The sequence below is a fragment of the Homalodisca vitripennis genome, chromosome 2, assembly GCF_021130785.1.
Source record: "Homalodisca vitripennis isolate AUS2020 chromosome 2, UT_GWSS_2.1, whole genome shotgun sequence".
Lineage (NCBI taxonomy): Eukaryota > Metazoa > Arthropoda > Insecta > Hemiptera > Cicadellidae > Homalodisca > Homalodisca vitripennis.
In genome coordinates, this window is record NC_060208.1 from 193937324 (window position 1) to 193960136 (window position 22813).

The 22813-nt window shown below is 30.6% G+C and overlaps 1 protein-coding gene across 1 annotated transcript; it reads right to left on the bottom strand.

The window, feature by feature from the left end:
• Window positions 1-19631: 19631 nt before the first annotated feature.
• Window positions 19632-22432, bottom strand: LOC124355232. The gene is made up of 2 exons (XM_046806271.1): window positions 21637-22432; window positions 19632-21302 (listed from the first exon to the last, which is right to left on the bottom strand). Exons 1-2 carry the CDS (start codon window positions 21841-21843, stop codon window positions 19674-19676), a joined length of 1836 nt encoding a protein of 611 aa, XP_046662227.1. The 5' UTR covers window positions 21844-22432; the 3' UTR covers window positions 19632-19673.
• Window positions 22433-22813: the final 381 nt, after the last annotated feature.

Sequence of the window (22813 nt, forward strand, 5' to 3'; positions counted from 1 at the left end):
AATATTTTCAGCTGAAGTTCACCAAAGAGGCTGAAACATTTGTTTACATTTAGATTACATTATTATAAAGTGCTTGATCAGTAGTCTAATGCAGATTGCAAAGTTAAATTTTCACCAATTGTTCTATGTAAACATTATAATATTACAACACAGTTTAATCAATAATAGTCTTGAAAGCATAGAGTAAGCATAAACATATAAAAATAACACCACTTCTTATTTCAATATATTCTGTACTCACTTTGGAAAGTAGAGATTATCCAGATATAAAATTGGAAGTTTTAGCTTTTAACTGAAGTTGACAGTTTGTGCTGCTATCAATGTGTGTGTGTTGTTTTGTAAGTATCATGTTTCAAAAGTAAATACGGCAAATAACATTAAAATATAATAGAATGAAGTTATAAAAAGTGTACTACGTGGCCGCGTTATAAGTTTATAAAAACCAACAGGCAAAAAGAAGAAAATAAAAAATAAAACATCGTGTAATTATTGTGTGAGTGCTAAAATTATAATAGTACATTAATAGAGATTATTGGTCGCATTACCTCAAATAACCTAAGTAGCATACAAATCAAAAGGTTGTGTTCCTATGTGTGAATAACTATTGTTAACATTTTAGATAATCAAGTTTTAAACTAATGGATTTAAAATAATTTGTTGTAATTTACATTTTTAATCTGCAGTCAAAATTGGTGAGATAAGTTCAAATTAAGTAGCATACAATTCACATGTGTGAATAACTATTGTTAATAGTGTATGAATTGGTTTTAAATTAAATTCTGTTGGCCAGCTCTGATACTATACTGTAATTTTAAATAACTATAATGAAATTCGGTAGTTTAGATAGGCTAATCAGGTATATCAATAGAGGTTATCCAGATATAAAATTGGCAGTTTTAGTAAAATACACTTTTAACTGAAATTCGTAAATATTAAGTGTGCAGCGATTGATCAGTTAATTTTTTGTTTATAAATAAATTGTTTTTTATCTTGGTATGTTTTCAATTGGATTCACCAGAATGTGCTACGATCGCAGTTTCAAATGTTTTTTTATTTTAATTCCAGGTTTTCCCGACAGTTTGTGCTGCTATCAAATTTGTGTGATGTTTTGTATCATCGTATAATTATTGTGTGAGTGCTAATTGTAATATTAAATTAATAGAGAATCACGTGTGTCAATAACTATTGTAATTAATGTAGGAATTGGTTTTAAATTAAACTCTGTTGGCCAGTTCTGATACTATACTGTAATTTAAAGTAACTATAATGAAATTCAGTAGTTTGTACTTCAGACCTATAGGTAATACTTATTTAGTATATTAGATAAATTAAATTCTGTTGGCCAGTTTCGATACTATACTGTAATTGTAAAAAACTATAATGTAATTCAGTAGTTTAGATAGACTAATCAGAAATATCAATAAGTTGATTGTGATGGTGGCCGCTTATTATACTCCAACCTTTAAATAACTATAATCTAATTCGGATCGTCATTTTAGTAGTTTAGATAGGCTATTCAGAAATATCAATAATTTGATTGAGATGGTGGCCACTTATTGTACTTCAGACCTATAGGGAATACTTATTTAGTATTTTAGATACCGTAGTCTACGTTGTTATACATTTTTATCTAGAAGTTACTTTATTAAAATTACATATTCAATAAGTTACTCATATTCATTGTGTACTATTATACAGAATTTTATTTTTACAGAAAAATGCCACGTCTTCGTGGAAGAGGACGAATAGTTATTCAATCATGTGATTTATATGTTACTTAATTAGAACTTATGTGACCAAACTGTTAACAATAGTTATTCACACATGGAAACACAACCTTTTCATTTGTATGCTACTTAGGTTATGCGACCAAAATATACTCACTTCGTTCAATAAATTTTTAAAATTAGTTCAATAACTTCAATATATAACTATAGTTTTTTATATACTTCAAACATCTTCAATCTCTATCAATGTAATATTACAATTACCACTCACACAATAATTACATGATGTTACAAAACAACACACATATTTGATAGCAGCACAAACTGTCAGGAAAATCTGGAATTAAAATAGAAAACATTTGAAACTGTGATCGTAGCGCATTCTGCTGGATACAATGTAAAACATTCCAAGATGGTCCACTCATTTAGGAGGAGTTCAGCTCCATACACACGCACACAAGAAATATAAATATAAAGATAATGAAATTCGGTAGTTTCGATAGGCTAATTAGAAATATCAATAATTTGATTGCGATGTTGGCCGCTAATTATAATTCAGCCTTTAAATAACTATAATCTAATTCAGTTCGTCATTTTAGTAGTTTAGATAGGCTATTCAGAAATATCAATAATTCGATTGTGATGGAGGTCACTTATTATACTTCAGCCCTATCGGAAAATCATCTAATTTGTGTATACTCCTGAAGGATTAACAAAACATATTGTACATTCAATGGCATTACGGTAAATTAAGTTGTAAATTGAAAAAATATACCTGTTATAAAATCGTTTGTTTCAACTTTTTTACCTTCAGAAGTAAGTTTTCATTTAAAACATCCTCTACGTTTCACGTCACTCATGTTATACTCACACACTATCGGTTGGTCGAAGTGTGATTAAATGTACATGTGATGAAGATAGATATTGTAATAACTTTTTAATAGACATTTTTATCAAAACAGCCCAGATTGTTACAGATTAATCAAAGTTTAAAATTTTCGCATTAAAGACGTGTACAGGACAACGTCTGTCGGGTCTGCTAGTATATATATATATATATATATATATATATATATATATATATATGAATCGTGATTTGTTAAAAGGGCCCTAGTCCATTTGGTAAAACTTTCAGGAATTAACAAAAAACCATCTTGTTTGGAAAATATTTACTTTATCTTTTATATTTTTTTAGTTATATTTAGTTTAGTACTATTTTTAATTACTGACACAATAGATATGGTGTTTTTTGTTCATTTATATTACTTTTTAAATTATTTAAAACTATGGACTTGTGCCCTTTTAACAAAATGCACTAAAAAAGGGTAAAAAATAAACAATTTCTTATCAAACTTATGCTTTTATTGGTTACATTAGTAGTTTGGTATAGCATTTGGATTATAAATTAGTCAAATTAACAAAATAAACATTTAATTTGATTTGAGAAAATATTTTTGACCCTTGGAATTAGTTGGTCACTTTTTAATGTGTTGTAAGGTCTCAACCTCGTTAAGTCTGACCTATACACAAAGTGGTATAGTTTACTAATACCAAAGCAAACCCTATTCTCTCTTTTCAAGTTTTTCGTCTCATCAGATACTGTGCGGAGTTTTTAATGCTTGCCCCACCAGTTCCAATATTTCATCACAGTTCACTTTCTTAACCAAAAACTTTCCTGGTATGCTGCTTTTAACAATTTGCTCCACAACTTCATAGGGGGTGAAGAGTCTGTCATATTTCTTAAGTTGCCTTTTCACAAGACCGAAATCTCGGTCACATGGTAGAAAATTATGTCCGCTTACAGGAAAGAATTGCTGCAATTTTGAAAACTGATTAGAATCTGTTAGATACAACAAAAATCTGCTCAAGGCTTGATTTTTATTCTGCCCGTAGCAGTTGTCAGAAAATATTCTTAACTCAGAATACTGGTTTTTAGACAAATCATTCAGGTAGTCATTAATGAAAGAGCAGACCTCATTGGGGCCTTTTTTGCCTATGTTTCGTCATAGACAAACATAGTACTAATTTTATTTTTTATGTTAGAAATACAAAATACGTTTATGGTCAGTTGCCCGAGATATAAAAGTTCCTGAACTGGGACTTTAGGCAAAGATATGTTTTGCATAAAATCTATTGAAATTGATAATACATGGGGCTCTTCAGCTTGTGCCTGTTCAGAGTTTTCAAACTCCAGTGCAGAATAAAACTTTTTACTTCTCCTGATGTGGACCATTAGTTCTGCTGGCGCAACACGCTTATCTGGGTCATTCAAGTGGGGAGATTTCAACTTAAGTTTGAGTTCCTCGCAAGTGCAGCAGGTGTCAACTTGGGGTGTACCGAACCGGTAATTGAAGTGTTCCTGTACGTATTTTTTGTAGAAACTCCTGCTTACTGCTAAGGCTGGATACTTCTCAGTGTACAACTTGTGCATTGTGTTGTAATTTAAATCAGCACTTAAATAGTACACTGTTTTATTTAAGTAGTGTGATTCTTTTACCGGGAACGATTCAATAAGACGCTTGACTGCAGCTTTTTTTTCTAAATCAAGAGAAAAAGAAATGTGTTTTCCTCTTTTATCCTCCGGTGTCTGGCCCTTTAGTTTACTATTTTGGACGACACAGAAAAAGCAGATAAAAAAGCTTTCATTCACAAAGTTTCCTTTGTGGTTTGTGAATGCCTTTCCTTTCAAAATGAACATTTTATGGTGTTCCTCTTGTAGGACTCAGGATCATATTTCCTCTTCTTTGAAATATTATTTTCAATTGCAACTTTGTCATTTAAAACAGGAAAACCGTTTGACATGTTAAATACAAAGCATTTGACAACAAAAGCAAGTTATAACCTTAAAATGCAGAAGGTTAGTCTGGAACAACAATCTAGGAATGGGAAACAGCTGAGACACAAACTAAACAACACAGCTGGAGACAGTGCTGCCAACAAACGTTTTTTTAAAGGGGCACAAGTCCCGGACTAGTGCCCTTTTAACAAAACTTTCAATACCAAACAAGCTCTGTAGCTTATGCTATGTGATGGATTTGTGTCTTTCTAACACAGTTAGATGAATCTATGTCTGAAGAATGCAAAACAATGAAAAAGTGAATTTCTCAAAAAATGGACTAATGCCCTTTTAACAAATCGCGATTCATATATATATATATATATATATATATATAGAGATAGAGAGAGAGAGAGAGAGAGAGAGAGTACAGGAATTACTACAAATCACATCCTTACACCTTTTAAAATAATTATTAAATATACATATAAAAGAATGCCAATGCGTAAATCAATGCTCTTTCTAAAATTGTATACGTTATTTACATTTTCTTCATATTTCAGGTTTTGAATGTATCACAAACATTAAGGCCTAAACTAGTCATTCAATAGGTATGTGGTTAAAAGAAGTAAGAAGGCGACGATGGTTAGAACATGCACTTGTTACACACCTAACAGAAACATTTGATGAACATATTGATTGATCTACCACTGGAGACTTCTCAAGTTTGTTTCTGACTTCTGTAAACATTAAATGTTTAATTACAAACTAAGAGCATAACATTATTTACTGATCAAAATTAAATAGTTTCCAGTATTTAAAACAAAAACAATTTTTTTATTTAATAGGATGTTCTCAAAAAATACGACCTATTGCCATAATACAGTTTATATTTACCTGTGATTCCAATGCTATAATTTATATCGGAAAGACTATTATACAAGTAAAAAACATGAAATATATTATTTTATATGCTGGGAAACTTGTTATATAATTAAACCTTTGTCATGATATGTTACATACAAGTAAACCAAAATTGCAAAGACCTACCTTAAATATTAAAGCGTTCAAATTCCAAACATTAAATTAGGTACATACGGTTAAAATTTAAAGATAATAGTATTTATTTAATTTTAGTATAGCATAATTCCGTTTATTAACAGATGTTAAAATTCTGTTTTAAAAATACTAATTATACGTTGAAAATACTCTAATAGAAAGGGCATATTCATAACTTTTAATGAGCTTCTTTTAAACAAGATTCATAAAAACGTATTTTAAAAAGCTTTACTAATAAAAAATATTCAATTTTCTAAACGATAAATTTATAAGATTTACTGTTAAAAAGATAATTCAAAAAGTTTGGCCTGTGGTGCCTTATTCAATTCGACTACCTAAATTGTAGTTGTAACCTTCAGCCATATATCTATCTCTTTATTATTTTAAACATAAAACGTGTCCAACATTTTCACTACAAACTATAATCACTGTATTTAAAAAATAAATGTATATCAAAATAAATTTTATAATCCTGTTAAAATAACTGTTAAGTAAAGTATTTTACCGTTAATAATGGCCAACCATATATTACTCAAATTTGGGATTGAAAAAATCCTGTAATTATATTTATACATAAATAATATAATAAGAAATATTTATTCTTATTTCCGAATGAATTTTATTTTTAATTATGATATGCTGCAATTTCGTTTAGCATAATTTATAGTACGACAAACGTGATAGAAATTTATTTTTCCTTTAGATTATGTACATTATTCATATTTAAATTTGCTTATCCTCATTTTATAATAAAATATAAAAATACATGTTTTAATCTTGTAGTCTTACTGTAATAGTAGTTAAGTTGCTCATTATATTCTACTTTATTAACCACTCGTATACATATTTGTATAGAAATGAGACTTAAAATATAAACAGCCATTTAATAATTTTTCTTAGTACAGTAATTAAAACAATGGTTTAAAAAAAGTACTTTTTGTCTGTTTTGAAAAACAAACCAATACAAAAATTTTATTTTATAAATAAATGTTATATTTTGATCTGACCGGCTATAATCTTTGGTATATAAAGTCATTAAACTAAGTTACTTATTTTTCCAATAACTCTTAATCCATTTGATTCATAAAATTTATATTGTTGATATACACTTTTAGCCCTTTTTATAAAAAGATACACGTAATCAACTTAAAATAAAACACCAATGACGAGTTAGGGTAGGACTACTATTTTTCACCCTTTTTTATTATATCCTACAATTATATATTGGTAAGCAGTGGAAGGTTGCATAATAAAATATATCATGGTAATTATTAAGGGAAATTATTTCAATGAACAACAAACTAGTATTACTAATAATATGTATTCCTTAAAATATAACTGTGAGGGGAAATACTGGTATATTAATCTAACTAAACAGTTCTGGAAATATAATTTTTTTAAAGAAAGTACTACGATAGGTTATACGTATATTTAATAAATACATACAAGAAATGTAATATATCTCAAGCTCTCGTAACACAGTGAAACTGCCACATATGATAAAATGAATGTAGGGGTTGTTTAAAATTCATCGCTGGGCCGCCATCCGTACGTCGCTAATTGTAATTAACAAGTGCTCTGTTAGTGTTGCGAATACAATTCTTTTTATCATGGAAACTCTAATATAGTATGTCACAACAGAAAATTCACATAAATTCGTAAATAGGTACAGACCCATAATATTTAATATTTTATTTAAATGGAAATTGCAGTATTAATTCATAGTCTTATTACAAATGTGAAAAATCCCTACGCCATTATAGCTTATACATCAGTATATTTATTTAAAACAAGGTATAAAATAGTTGATAATTAAATCTATTTTATATTTAATAATCAGCTCCAATTGTAACTTCTCTACCAGTATACTAATTTTCAAATAATTAGAAGCTTATCGGTAGAGGGAGATAAGCATAAATACTCTTCGTGTCGGTACGTAACATTATTAAGTTTTATTTCTATAGACTAGCTCTGTCCTATGAGTTTAAGGGAAGTCGGGAGGTCAAATGGGTCAAAAATTACTTTTTTGTTTTATTGAATATTATTCTGCTTTTCATAGCGGGTAATTCAAGACAAATTTCGTGAAAATCGGCCAAGTAGTTCTTGAATAAAGAATTGTTTTCTAAAGGCTGTACTTCAAATTTTTGGTGAGAGTTTCAGCATTGAGAAGATATAATTTTATATTGTACTATAACTATTTTTGCAACAAAGAGCTGTATTACTATTAAGTTTTTTGCTATTGGTACACTTGTTTGTCACCTGTTTTTTCTTTCATTATCTTGTTTGTTCTTGTTTTCTTCTGTTGTTTGTAACCAAGAATAACATTTCAAATGTCACAGTTTATTTTCTGAAGTTCCTGGTGTTTTCTGTGTGTTAGAAGTTTTATTTCAAAGGTATTGCAATGCCTATATTTTGTAACAAAGTCTTTAAAAAATGTAAGCAAGTAGGGAAGCCTAAAGTGGTGTTTGTAGATAGTGACTGTGTGAGAAGCCTAGAATCTAGGCCTAGTACACAAAGCCCAGAACCTAGGACTAGTGCATCAAGCCCAATTCCTAGGAGTCCATAATAAGGAAGTATACCAACACAAAAAGCAAATTCACCTACCAGCTGTGGTTATGAAGGAAATTAAGCCCATTTTCAGGGACCTTCGCAATAATGAACTGTTGAAGAGGTGTTTGAATGGCGGTACACAGAACCAAAGTGAATCGCTCAATAACATGATTTGGTCCCAACCGAACTTTTGTCATGCTATCAACTCTAGAATTAGGGGTATATGATGCTATTGCTGTCTTCAACAAAGGCAATACAGTCAGATGTGAAGTGTTTGCTAAATTAGGGATTGTACCTGGGGTAAACTGTGTGTATGTGCTTCAAGACATGGACATGCTACACATCAAAAAAGGAAATAAAGCCGTCGATGAAATAGAAAAAAAGTGTCGAAGGCAGACTACACTGGCAAAAAAGAGGCTAGAAGACGACTATGAAGCAGAGGAAGCAGACAATCCCTCATATGGTGCAGGAATGCATTATAAAACAAGTTTAGTTGTTAAGCTAATGGATTTTCCAAAATTAAATGGCTTTTTCCGAAAATGAATTCTTTTTGTAAATAAGGAACATTATCTCCAAAACTATAAATGATAGATCGATAATTTTTTTTATCTTGGAGAGGACATTAATCTTCACATTTTAACACATTGTTTACAAAAAATTTCCATCAGAAAATGTTTTATTGCAACTAATTTATAAAAATTACTGGTAATTTTTAGAGTATTTTTTTTAAATTGCCAAGATTCTAAAAAATATTTTTTTACAAAAATATTGTGTTAAAATATGTATATTGTTGTGCTTTATCAAGAAAAAAAAGTTCTAAGTGCTATCATTTATAGTTTTTTTGTCAATGTTCCTTAAAGTTTGAGAATTTAAGATGGGCTTAAATGGAGCTCCCGACTCCCCTCAAATTAAAGGAATATAGCACTGTTTACACTAACAACAAAACAACTAAATTATAATTATATATTTTTATTTTATCCAACGTTCTTTTTAATAAAATTTAGATTCCCATTTAGTAAAAGATGTTAAAAATACAAACGTCTCGTGAAAAAAAACTAGACTTTAAGTTGGCAACGCCATACTATTAATTCAGTGTATGTTGTCATTGGAATATGTAACCCCTATTTACACAAAGAAGCGTGAACTTGCATTTAAATTCATACAATCATGGATCGTTAATTAGGTTATAGTTTTCATTAAAACCAATATCATAGCTTAATGTTTTCACAGCTTAAACTGCTATATATAATAACTTAATTGTATGGTATTTACAATCTACACTCATTTAGCAAAATATGAGCCGAAACCCATGTGCTGCAATTAATATTTTAGAATCGATATTCTCTTAAAATGTTCTCCACTGTCAATATGATTTTCTTTGATTTAATTAACATCAATATTCATTATTTAAATATGTATTCAATACCCTTGATCTGCCCAATGTTCAAACATTCTATAACATCACTAGTTACGATTTCTTTTCATTCAAATTTCGAATTATGTCCACTGATGTAAATAAATAACACAATACGAATATATTAAAATATATATAGTACATTAATTTGAGAGAATTTCAAATTATCAATCGGAATTTCCAGAGCATTTTTACACAATGTCGCATGTTGCAGGAAAGTTCTCGTAATTACAGTGTCTTCCTATTATATATTTTTATATTTGAGGTGGTTATAGTTACTAAATTATACGCACTTGGGTATTTATTAATATAATGCATTACATGAAAGGCGTGTACAAAATGTTTATTACATAATATAATTTTTTTTATTAGAACAATTTTAACAACGTATAACAGTATACATTACATACATTTAATTGGCAATCTAACCCTTTCATATGATTTTAAATATAAGTAGATACTTTCCTCAAGTAACTTTTTATTCATTGAAAGCTGGATATCTGGGCCATCTTGAGTATTTATTACATTATTATATTATAATTGAACGTTTTAATATACCGCAACGACTCTTCTTATATTAATATAAATATTATAACCAATTTCGTGTGGGATCAGGATGTAAGTTAGAAGTCGCGAGACATGTGTACGGCAAGTTAAGCCAAGTTCACCTTTAAACCACCAGAACAACCGAGTCGGGGGCTGATTTATGGCTGAATTTGTCTCCAGTATTTGTACGCCAGAAGTCTCCTTGGGCCAAATCCCTACAACATGAATAATTGTGAAATGTTAACGTTAACGATACAAATTCCTTTTTATTTGTTTTTAAAACAATGTAGAACGTTCTTTTACGTATATTGTTTGATATAATATATGTCTGACTATTATTTTTCGTTTTTCAAACAAGTACTTAAAAACGAGTATAGGACATAAGGTAAATATAAATATTTGCAAGAATAGTATCATTAAAGTACAACAGTAGAATAAAATATGCGGTACAATAATAAAAAAATAGAATATGCATACCAAGGAGATAAGTGTAGAATCTTTTCAATTTATTAATTTATATCTACTATATATTAACTATAAGTGACATGGTTTAAATACTTAAGACAAAGTTAATATTAGACTAAGTGGATTTTGAGAAATTACACACTATTAAAGCAAATTTTGCACTCGAACATGTAAATAGAACAGAAAACATATAAAAACACACTTTTCTCTTTCCAGGGTACATTAATAATACTGGAGTTCATATTATGTAGTTGTAATCATAAGTATTTTTGAAGAAGAGGCCGATCCCCTTTTAAGACTTTTTTGGTTTGCCCTCATGGGCCACTAACTTGTGCGAGAATCTTACCAAACAACATAAAGGGTAGTGTCAATACTGTACAAGGTCCGTAGGTTTACCGAGGGTAACATTTTTATTTTTATAATCAAATTTTAAACCATACCACACTTTATTCAATCCAACTGTCTTCGAGAATAGGGTAAGTCTTGTGGCTCTAATATTTAAAGATAAGTAAGACATTCATTCTTTTATATTATTTATAGTATCACATTTTCCTTTTGCAAAGAGCTAGTGGTCCCTTTTAGATTGTCAATATTTAAATAAGAATCACACCTAATGCTTTTAATGCAACATCTTAAGTTTGCACAACAGTACCTGTTGAGGTAGACTTAGTTGACTCTAGATTCGATGAGCTGAGATCGTGATAATCTTTCTCGTGTTTTCTATGTTTTCGACTCCTTATTTAATTTACACTGCTACGTTGGTTTCAATAGGTTTTTGAGAGCATTAGTCACCTAACAATTGCCAAGTATAAGTCAGTCTTGTAAAAGTTCTTGTGAACAGTGATACTGTACAAGTTTATGAGGAATAAATTTAAATGGCAGATTACAAATGCAAAGCTGTAGGTAATACTGAATTTCAATGTTCTAAAATTTGTGTAAATAAATCACTAGCACGTGTCTTGCTTAAAGAAATATGAATGTTTAAAAAGGGTTTTCTTATTTTATAGCTTATTTCAACTGGTGGATTTTACACTAGGTTAAACCTGTATGAAACCTTATACGATTGTTATGTAATTACGTGTTATGTATGACTAAATTCAATGATTAAACTATTAGTATTAAAAGCTATACTTATTTATAAATTGATATAATGAAACTAATTTTAATTTTCAAGTTTTAGTTGATAATGTGATCATATTTTATTTTAGTAGAAATACGCTGCTCAATATAGAGTAAATATTCAGTAAATTTTAATTTTAGAACATTAAAAGCTCTCACCGATGCATAAAATGAGCTTCTCAGATGTAAACACATTCCAGAGCGGAGCGTTCAGAGTCACTATGGTCACCATGGCAACCAGTGACACAGTTACAATACAGTTCTCTGGTAAATTTTACTTCATAAGAATGTCAAAATTCTAGTTCTATTCTACTGTATATTGGTTTAAACATTAAATATTCTGTTTTCAGATGTTAATATTTTTTCCAGGGATAGAAAGAAAACAATATGACAACTTCCTACTGTTCTATACGATTTCCATTATCAATAATGAATAATTCAAAACAAACAAATTATTAATATACCTTGAAGACCTATTTATATATTTCTTAAAATTAAAATTTAGTAAGTATCTATAAATCTAGTTATTGCTTAATATTAGGAGTAAATCACACTTTTACTTTATTCATGTATGTAAATGTTCTTAATTTGTGTAATTCTTCACAATGTACTTTCTTCACAAATTCATAATTAAATTGCAAATTTAAGTTATAATATTAAAGAAGACAGGGGACCATGTAGTATTTCATATAATTAAAAATACAGTATAAGGATATCGTACCATTGGAAAACTGGAATTATTAGATACTAAAAACAGCACTATTTTTCAGTTGTGAGATATTGGTTCAGCTACACCGGTTAAAATATAATCTGGATTAAAATATGGTTTAAATGTGAAAACTACACACGCAGGGCTGTAATACAATACATGAACTGAATTAAATTATGAGCTTTATACGTAATTAATTTAAAGTAAACATTTTAAAATTGAAAAACTTGCTTGCTTATTGATTCATGGATTTGGTTTTTAATTTACTTGTACCGTATGATTCTTTGAATTTCTCTACATAATACTGTACCTGTGTTTATTTGAATCTTAGTTTACAAATCATTACATAAAGTAAAGCTAACCTATATGTATGGGATGCTGTTCAATCATGCTTTGATTAGAGCTAGCCGAGTACACACAGCTATGCCAATTATATACTCCACTGATCTTATATTTGGCTAATTGGACCAAGCAAACACGTTACTAATCATTTAATCTGTTACACACTGCCCTGTCACGAACTAGTTAACAGAACATCTGGTTCGATCGGTTTTATTGAACGTATTTATATTACGATGCATACTCTAGTAGTTGGGAAAACTATATGACCATTATTATTTTGAGTAAATGATTGGGAACAACGGTTTAATGCATGGATCTGGCTGTTAAAATAGTATAACGTATAGTAGTATTTTACTTATATTATATTATATAGCCTATTATATATTAATGTTTTAGTAGTTTGCATGGATAATGTATAAGTAGTTTGTTTTATTAAAAATATTTTAATGTGTGTTATTTTGGACTACAATTGTAAAAAATAAAAGCGAATAAAACGAATTGCAAAGTAATTAATTACAAGGAAAGAAACAATGTTAATTGTAAATTCTCCTTACTTACTGTTGTAAATATTTCCCCCTGTATAAATGGCGACACATATGTAATAGGAATAAAGTGTTTCACTGACAAAGGGTTTAGACGCATAATAATTGTAATTTCAAATTCATAAAAAGGTTTAATACTTTATAATAAACTCAGTGACGTAAAAATAATCAAACATTTTTATTATTAAATTTATTATATTTTAAATTTGAGCTTGTAGCCAATGGTATTGTTTACATTTTTGGTACCACTTAAAGTTTTGTACAGCTTATAATTCATATATTTTGTACTTGTAAAAAGAATAGTGTGAATATCTACTATGATATTTCAATGGTGAATTAAGCGTCATAAACCTCTGAGATTTCAGAGTCAATTTACTATATCAACCAACAGAGAATTTCACCTTGTAAGCCCGCTCCCCTCTATAATCAACTCCACATGTGACTATTTGCAGTGGCGCAACAAAACTTCGAGCATAGGATTTCTGTATCTCGCGTCATTCTTCTAAGTAAAGTTTCATTATTTCTCATTATTTATTCCAAATCCTTATATAACCTTTACTCCGGAGGTACAAGGCTCATAAATAATGAAATATAATTGACTGAATATAAACTTATACTGTCCTTATCTAATCATAATTTCTTATTCGAGTATTTTTAACAAAAAAATTATTTCAGTAACTCATCAGCGGTATAACATATTTAACGGATTAATGATATATATTTCCTCTAATAATCCGTTCCATATAAAGCGGGAAAATTATAACTTAACCCTGAACAACAAACTAAACGGTAGGAGTTAAACTGTTTTATACTGACTTGGAGTATTGATAAAACTGGGATGGATGGCTATGAATCTCACTTATGGTAGTTCAAAGGTGTCTATTTACTAACTTCTTTCTCCTAGGGCCTCATATTTTAAAGAGTACGAGGACGGAGACCACGGAGTTACCCGAGCTGAGTATGTCATTACTTCTACTTACTTGTGACATGCTCCTTCCACGGGATTTTTTTTCTTTTCCAAATGTGATCACAAATAATATTAGTACCAAACTGGCAACTCTTAATTAACCTGTTTCCAGCACTAAAATTTTCAGTGGTCTTCCTAATTCATGTTTAAATATAACTCTTCTGTCTATAAACCTCTCTTGAAATCCTTTACTGCTCTTTCTTAAACTTTTTTCGTATCTCTTTTCCTTAAGAGGTTGTATAAATTTGATAAATTACGACCTTGCGAGTGCTCACTGTCCTAAGGGGAAACCTTATGCTTCTCTTGGCAGTGGGCTGTTTGAATTCATACTACCAAATTGACACTTCGGCGGAGGTCATGGAATGTTTATCTTTCAGAAGATACGCATGAGCTCAGTATAATAATAAGAAATAGATTAGGAAGGAGTAAGATACAGTGCCTATCTCAAAACAGGCTTCGCTATGGTTGTATGGAAATTTTCGTCCATATAACTCGTTTCACTCTTGAAATGTCCTAGAAACAGATAGTTAGACAGTAGCCATGCCTGGAATACATTTTGTCATCTTATAAGCACAAAGAAAAGAAATTAATAGGCCACCAAGTAATAGGCTTCAAAAAACCCTCAGTAAAATGTCATGTTTGCCCATTACTCCGCCATATAACACTTTTTTGTCTTTTTATAAATGAATTTTCATATACAATTTTTTTTTAAAGTTTGGAATTTTTCTAAATTATCTAGATACGTTTTGCTTTCACAATTTAGTTTTTCAACTTATTCGAAGTCTCTTTAATAATTAAGAGTGTTTCAATAATTCAATTTCCTTTTTGATATGAAGGTTATTACAACACAAGAAAGCGCTGAAATCTAATCTGTCAAAGATTTTAACTTAGCTGACTTTTCGGGTTTTAGTTATATTTATAATTTTCAGTTTACTAAGTCACATGATGAAATAAAATAAAATAACACTAATGTGGTTGAAAAATTAATGTATATCTTTATTTGTCCTTGCCACCAAGTTTACTTATATGGCCGATTCAAATATATTCACTAAAGCTCAACCTATTCTGATGGAGGAATATGCACTGTTACCAAACTCAGCGCTGTTTGAACAAAAATGAATCCTTAGGCAATGTTTAAAGTCTATAGACTAGTTCGTTTTCAGAGCAGTAAAAGTGACAGACAGAAAAGAAATTGTCCATCCCCTCGAGTTTAGATAACGCTCAGATAATAATGGACTGGGGAAAACCCATGTTAATTTCGAATCGAAATGTACTCACAGAATTTGCGGTTACAACCTATGTTATGTGTATTTTAGTTTAATTAAGAATTAAAAAAATATTACATATATATCAAGGAATGTAAAACAAGCAGACCTTTGTTATTATTGAGACCATAATATATTTGTTGATTACTTAGTAGTAGGTACTTAAAAAAAGCATCTAGCAAAGTTTACCTAATAACATCAAAACTCCTTCTTTAATTCGACTCATTTTATTTATAGTCTGATTTTATTAGAAAAATAAACCATTTTAGCTAATTTCGCAATGTTAGGTTTTAAAATATCACTAAAGCATGTCAACAATAGGAAAGTGCGTTTGGAAATAGAACTTCTTAGCCCTGCAATGAATGAATGCTACATTTTAAGTCAAGAGTAAAATATACATGTACACATGTAAGATAAATTATTACTATAAAATGCCATAAGCAAGAAATAAATAAACCTGAGGATAAAAAATAGTTTTAGACACACATAATATTATAAGAGTCTAATAAGTGAATTTGCTGGACTTCCTATTTCCTTCAAATCTTACGGCACGTATACATTATGACAGTAGTATTTTTAATAAATATGGCGCTCTCCGACATAGAGCATGTAAAATATAAATTAAAGTAAATAACATATTTTTTCTTATTTTAACGTAAAACCAAGTATTTTTTCACAGTATAAGAGTTGAAGTATTGTTAAAAAAAGCATTAAAGCTGGACAAGTCTAGTTCCAGTTAAGTGAGAGCTGGTGAGAGCCCTTAGTTATTGTGGTCAAGTTTTGGCTCCTTAGTTCCTTACATTGTGTAGTATAGAAAGTTTTAATGATAAACGATTATATTTCAGTAAATCTTATGTAACTCTAAATAACTGAAGTGAAAGATAAAGACAAGTAGGAAGTTTATAGCATGTTTTGGGTAGTCTTTTAGAATTATTAAGAGATCTATGATCCTAGGTAGTGTGTTTGAATTCTTTACATTCAGCTAGTTCAAAATTCTGTTGTATATGGTTTTTCCGTACTCGTTACGCTTTTTAACAACTAAAGAAGACAAAAACAGACAATTTCCTTTATCAATATGATTTTACTTTTTTAACGTCTGCCTGTACTATTTAAGTCCAAGCGTTGCAATTTAGCAAGTTTGTAGAGCAAGTAATTATACTGTTAGTTTCTTATTACTGATAAGACCACTTTCAACCTCAAGGGAAAAAATTGGTAAATACATTTTTTAAATAATTTTTATGCTTTTTATCAATTTATCACTGTTTGAAAATAGTTCTTATAATTTTATTAATTGTCATATAATTGTATAAATTCTCTTGAATAAATATTATTGTTTGGTAAAGTTTAAAAGAATATAATTTTAATACTCTCTATTTGTACTCTTGAATATTTATTATCTTTGTATACACTCGTGTTTTGTTATCTCCTTCCCAGAAAAGCATTCCTAGAACAAATGGAGCATTCCTAAAAAGTAAAATGTTGTACTTGTTATAATTTCTCTTGTTTGTTAAAACTAGATATATGTTGTACTTATATAACATCTACTATCGGTACTCCAGGAAATAGCGTTTGGAAATATTTCAGTTACTTCAAACAGGTCATTGTATTATTGTAAAAGTGTATTTATTGTTCAGCTTATGTCGAATGGTAGTATGGATACTACTGTATAGTGAGTTTCGTTTAAAGAGTTTTAACACTATCTAATTTGTTTACTATATTCTCGGTGTTACTTCTTGTTTAACACCGATTTTGTTTTGCGCTATTCTACACATTGTATTTGTTGTAGTTTATACTAAGTGCATCATGTGTCTTTTAATCCAGTTTATGAAGTTAAAAATTAGTTTATTATACTTTCATTGTAAAAAGCATTACGTAAAGAGTGACGATAGAAGTGTTTAATAACTGCACGTAAAACCATTTTTCTTATTACTAAATGTTAGGGATTAAATGTGAACAGCATTTTACCTTTTAGCCTTACTTATATTAGTAATTCTTATTATTGTTATATCTTAATTTATTATAGAGTAGTAAATTATATTACTTTTTACTTGTAATAAAATAAATTTTTCATATTTTGCTACACTAAACGAAAGTAATAGTTTGTTTAAATCTAGAACCGATTTGTTGTTCGGTACTATTTTAATTTTAATTTTTCTTTTTTCAACATAACTTTAGGGATTATACAACATAGAATAAAGTTTTGTTCTTTATATTCCTACATTCACTTTAGTATAAACTATATATTTAAAGTTAATAGTTATTATAAGGGTATATATCACCAGCTAACGTTACGGCTAAGAAGCCCTCTCTAACACTTCAGCTGCGGACTAACGGCCTAAACGTGAGTTTTTAACCACCTTCAATGGCCAGGCAGGCGTACTTGGACAGGATCGCTCATCGGTCACCCACCCAAACAACAGCCACAATGGACGTTGCTTGACTCGATTATCTGAGAGAACAACTGAACTTAACTGCTTCATTGAGATGTTACTATGTATAAATGGCAAAGAGGTTTTGTTTGTATTTTGAATAAATATCATGGTTTTTTCTAAAGTTTTCTTAGCACCAGAGAGTTTTTGTGAGAGCGAATTGGGGGATTATAAACTGTAACTCTGGAACCCAAACTAATTTAAGACTGGTGATAGAATAATGGAGTAAAGCTTTTAATGAGTCTTTAATCGTCACGCCATCTTTCGCTTGAGTTTTTCCAAAGCCCTTGATTACACAGAAAGATTTATCTCGTCCTTTTCACTCTCACTTGGATTAAATCTTATAATTTTTACCCGTATTCCTTTTCAATCAGTCTTAAAAATGTTTTAATGTATTTAATGGCAACATAAATTAAGGTAGCAAATAAAAAAAAAATATTATCTTCAAATATTTAACTTTTCGTGTTTAAGAGAGGTGTATAATTTGTTAGGTTAGGGGTTTCATTTATAACTATATGATAACAAAAGTAAAAGTCGTTATTACTAAGTTTTGTGATTATTATAATTATGGAGCTTTTCTAAAAATACTAGTTTAACAAATGTAACTCCACCAAAGTGATCCCGTAAAATAATTAAACACAGACGAGTTTGTAACACTCGTATAATAAACACGTCATGTATGGAAAATGTTAGTTCGGCCACATGTAATAGAGTGTCAGTGATATAGAAACGTTGTATAATTATTCGTACAATAGAAGCAATGGAATTGTACAGCTGTTAAGTTTAAACGTTTGGTACAGCGATCAAACTTCTCAATGATACGTCAGATTTATCAGAATAATTACCTAAATAAATATATAAGTCTTTTATCTGGCGTTTTACAAGGTTACTATGTAGTACATTTATTTTGTTACTATGCACAACAATGATATTTATTTTGTATTTTAAAATAAATGGGGCAACCAAAATGATCCATACGTAGTTTTGTGTTTGATTGTTAACTGAATCGGTTTTACATCACTGGTTCTTGTACTGTACTTTTTTATGAAATTCATAATATTTTATGTAGTATTTTCCAAACAGGTATTTTAATTAGATATACTAAGTAGTACACACCAAGATGCTCTCGTGAAGTAGTGTAACATGACATTGCGGTACATTTTATTTTGTTTTTAAATGCTACATCATGACAATGTTGTAGAAAATAGGCTAGTACAAACTTTAGTTACAGCAAGAATTTTTTAAATTTTTCATAGAAAAAGGTCACATAATATAATTAATGGCATTCAATTAGTATAGTACAAATTAGTCTGTTATATGTATATAACATAAAAAGTAAATCTTTAGTAAAAACTAAATTTTATTCACATAAAAAAACTAGTAAACTGATGTGTAATATAAAAATAATATTTATTTTATTAAGTTTTTGTAAATAGGGGAGACCGGGGCAAGTTGACGACGTTAAGGAATAAATATTTTTAATAAAATATTGTGATAAAAATAAAAGTCTTACGATACATAAGAGTTAAGTATAAGTCTTTACCTACATTTAATTTTTTTTTAATTATCATAATATCAATTTTTTGTTTGTAAATTTTAGTTCTTATGAAACAATGCAAAAATGTCATCTTGCCCCACCCCCGGGGCAAGATGACTTTTGCATAGGGGCAAGATGACGAATGTTATGGAGGTTTAAATAAACACGCTACTTTGTAAAAGAAAAGGCTGCTAGTCATTTTTATTTATGTACAAAAACTGACAAACTAGCAGTAGTCACAAACAAATTCCCCACCTTCGTAGCTTGTACAATTCTCGTGCCACCATTCACTGCACTTGGAACACTGGATCCACTCTTCAACTGGAGGATCGGAGTATTTTTCTTCACACCCAGGACATCTAACTTCACTGCCTTTTGAAGTAGAAGCTGTGTTCATACACCTAGGACGTTTTTTGTAGGGTCCAAACTTGAGTTTCTTTGAAACCTTTGAAGCTCGAAGCTCTTCTCTTTTCTTTTTTAAGCGCTCTTTTTCATCCTTCATTTCTTGCTTTACTTCCAAACACATTTTTACTGGCGTGCTTGTTATAATACTAGAACTTAACTTCTGAACTTTTCTTTTCTTATCCTTTGGTTTACCTTTAGGTAAAGGCTTAAAGTCGAAGACACTTGTATTCTTCTTTACCGGGATTGGGGCACAGTCTACTAGGCCTACTGTTTCTTGGCGTTCACTCAGCTCAATGGTTTCTTCTTCAGGTTCACCTGGAGTTTCTGTTGTATTTGATGTTGTTGATTGGATAGTAGGATTTTCATCTTCATTATAGCTAGGGTCTAGGCCTACATCCAGGTTCTGATCAGTTGTTTGTGATGCAGCAAAGTCATGTTCGTCGAATACAAGTGGATTATAAGGTTCTATTCCTGTGGACCTGAACCCACTAACGGCATTGCCAACAGTTGCAGCCTTGAAATAAGCAATGGTCAAAAGCTCACCAATTTTAAAGTCACTGATGGTCTGTCCTGGATTATTGACCATGAAGTTGTCACAAGCTTGACTGTAAAAGGTTTTCAGCGAACCAAAGAATGAAACGTCCAAGGGCTGAAGACGGTGTGTTGTATGAGGAGGAAATCCAACCATAACAATATGGTTATCTCTGCATAAGTTGATTGCCTCTAGGGTTATGTGGGTTCTGTGATTATCGACAAGTAGCAGGATAGGAGAATCAACTGTGGGTTTTGCATTGAGGATAAAGTGGTTCAAAAACTTTACGAACAACTCTCCGTTGCTCCAGCCATTATCGCTGCAGTGGCCCACACTACCTGGTGGAGCTCTTTCCATGAGTTCAGGTCGCATTCGCTTTCTGGCAAATACCAAAAAAGGGGGTAGGTAAGTTCCCGTAGCATTGATGCAACAAATAATAGTGACGTTCCTGCCTCTCTCCCCAGACACAACTTTAGAAACTCTTCTACTTCCTTTTGGTGAAATTACCTTAGGTAATTTATTGGGCACAGTAGATAGTCCTGATTCATCTGCATTGTAGATATTAGCAGCGGGAAAATTGTGTTTTTCTCGCACTTCCTTCAAAATGGAGAAAAATTTATCAACACTAGGTTTGTTGAAACCCATTGCTCTTGCAACAGATGTTGCTTCTGGCTTACGCATACTAAAGTTGTGTTTTTTCATAAAGGTAGCCAGCCAATCCTCACCAGCCATTTTAGTTTCTTTATTAAACGGATGAGAAATCCCTAAGTGTTCTGCGTATTCAAAAACGAGTTTTCTGCACTGCAACTTGGTCATTCCAAAAAACATTTGGTCCATTACCGTCAAATAGTTGTGTAAATCTTGGAGCTGCTCTTCATTGAATACTTCTCTATATCTTCCTCCATGGACAGGCATATCCTAAAAAAAAAACTTGTTTAAGGGGAGCAGGAAAGGTAAAAAATTTATATTTATTTTATTTCATTATTTTAAAGTTTGGTACTTTTTAAGGTTTGGAAAATGTAAATAATAATCGTTGTAGGTTGCTTAGAAATGTTGTGATGAAGTAAATGAAAATGTTATGTGTATTTGCGTAAAAAGCTGGGGTACGGATTATAGTCTTGTCTTTGTAACGTGAGAAGTTGTTATACCAAAGTAAATTTTGTTTTAATATCAAAAACAAGGTGGTAAATAATTTAACTTAAAACAAGTTGTAAATATAAACGTGGTGCAAGGTGTAGGTGAAAATAGTTACCGAAACGTTCTTTTTCAGTCGGCGTCGAAGTGTTGCCTCTGGAACATTGTAAGTTCTCGCTGCTCCCAAGCAAGTCATTCTTCCCTCCTTGACCTCTGTGAAAGCAGTATCCATGTTGGTTTTTTCCCACTCTCCTCTAGAGGAAGTCTTTTTGTAGTTTCTCACCATCTCTGGAACCAAAGTAAAACTAAAAATCTGTACCCGCATATTAAATTAATAAAAATTCAATTCTAAAGTAAAATTGTTAAACAAAAGTGTAGATTAAATTTTTTTTAAATAAGTGGTTAAGTCTCACAGTGTCGTCAGTTATTAGTTTACTTAAATCAAAATTGTATGCATAACCATACTTCTTAAAAGTTTCAGCTTTGCACCAGTAAAATTAACCGGGGCAAGATGACGAACACGCCATCTTGCCCCACGTCATCTTGCCCCGAGCGGCCGTAATAGAGTAGGTAAATTTTATTGGCATTAAGTTTAAGATAAATATAAACAAACATGGTATTTATGAGTAGCCTAATACATAAGGTAAATATAGGTAATATTGAAAATTAACATATCTTACCTGCGTATTCAATAAACCTTACGATGCAAAGGCCGAAAGTTACAAAAACGCACTCCAAAAACAACAAGCCGCTGTAACAACACACACAATGGCGAACTTGTCTTCACTGCCAGTTATTTCAGAGGCCATCCGTGTGGAGCGCTACTGACATTCGACCGGTGCTACTACCTAGCAACTAATTTGAGAAACTAACCATTCGTCGTCTTGCCCCGGTCGTCAACTTGCCCCGGTCTCCCCTACGTCATTCACATCAATATTAATAAGTTTTATATATTTAATTACTTGTTGAAAAATTAAGTAGTAATATATTGTATCTTATTAGTTATTTTCCCGTAATAAAACAATAATGAAGTTAAAATTACTGCTCAAATATAATAACATTAGTTACACATTGAAAATATTGGAAAACTAGCGAGGAGTGAATATTACCCATAATACTGCAGCGCTCTACAAATAAATCAAGAGAAAACGAACTAGTGCAACACGGCAGTTTCCACTACTATGATAGATGCTTGGAACGATGGGAGGATGGTAGATGAACGCCATTTGCATTGCCAATTCCGTTTTACAAAAAGAATGCCTGGATTGCTCTTTCAAACCTCTTGAGCTCCGGAG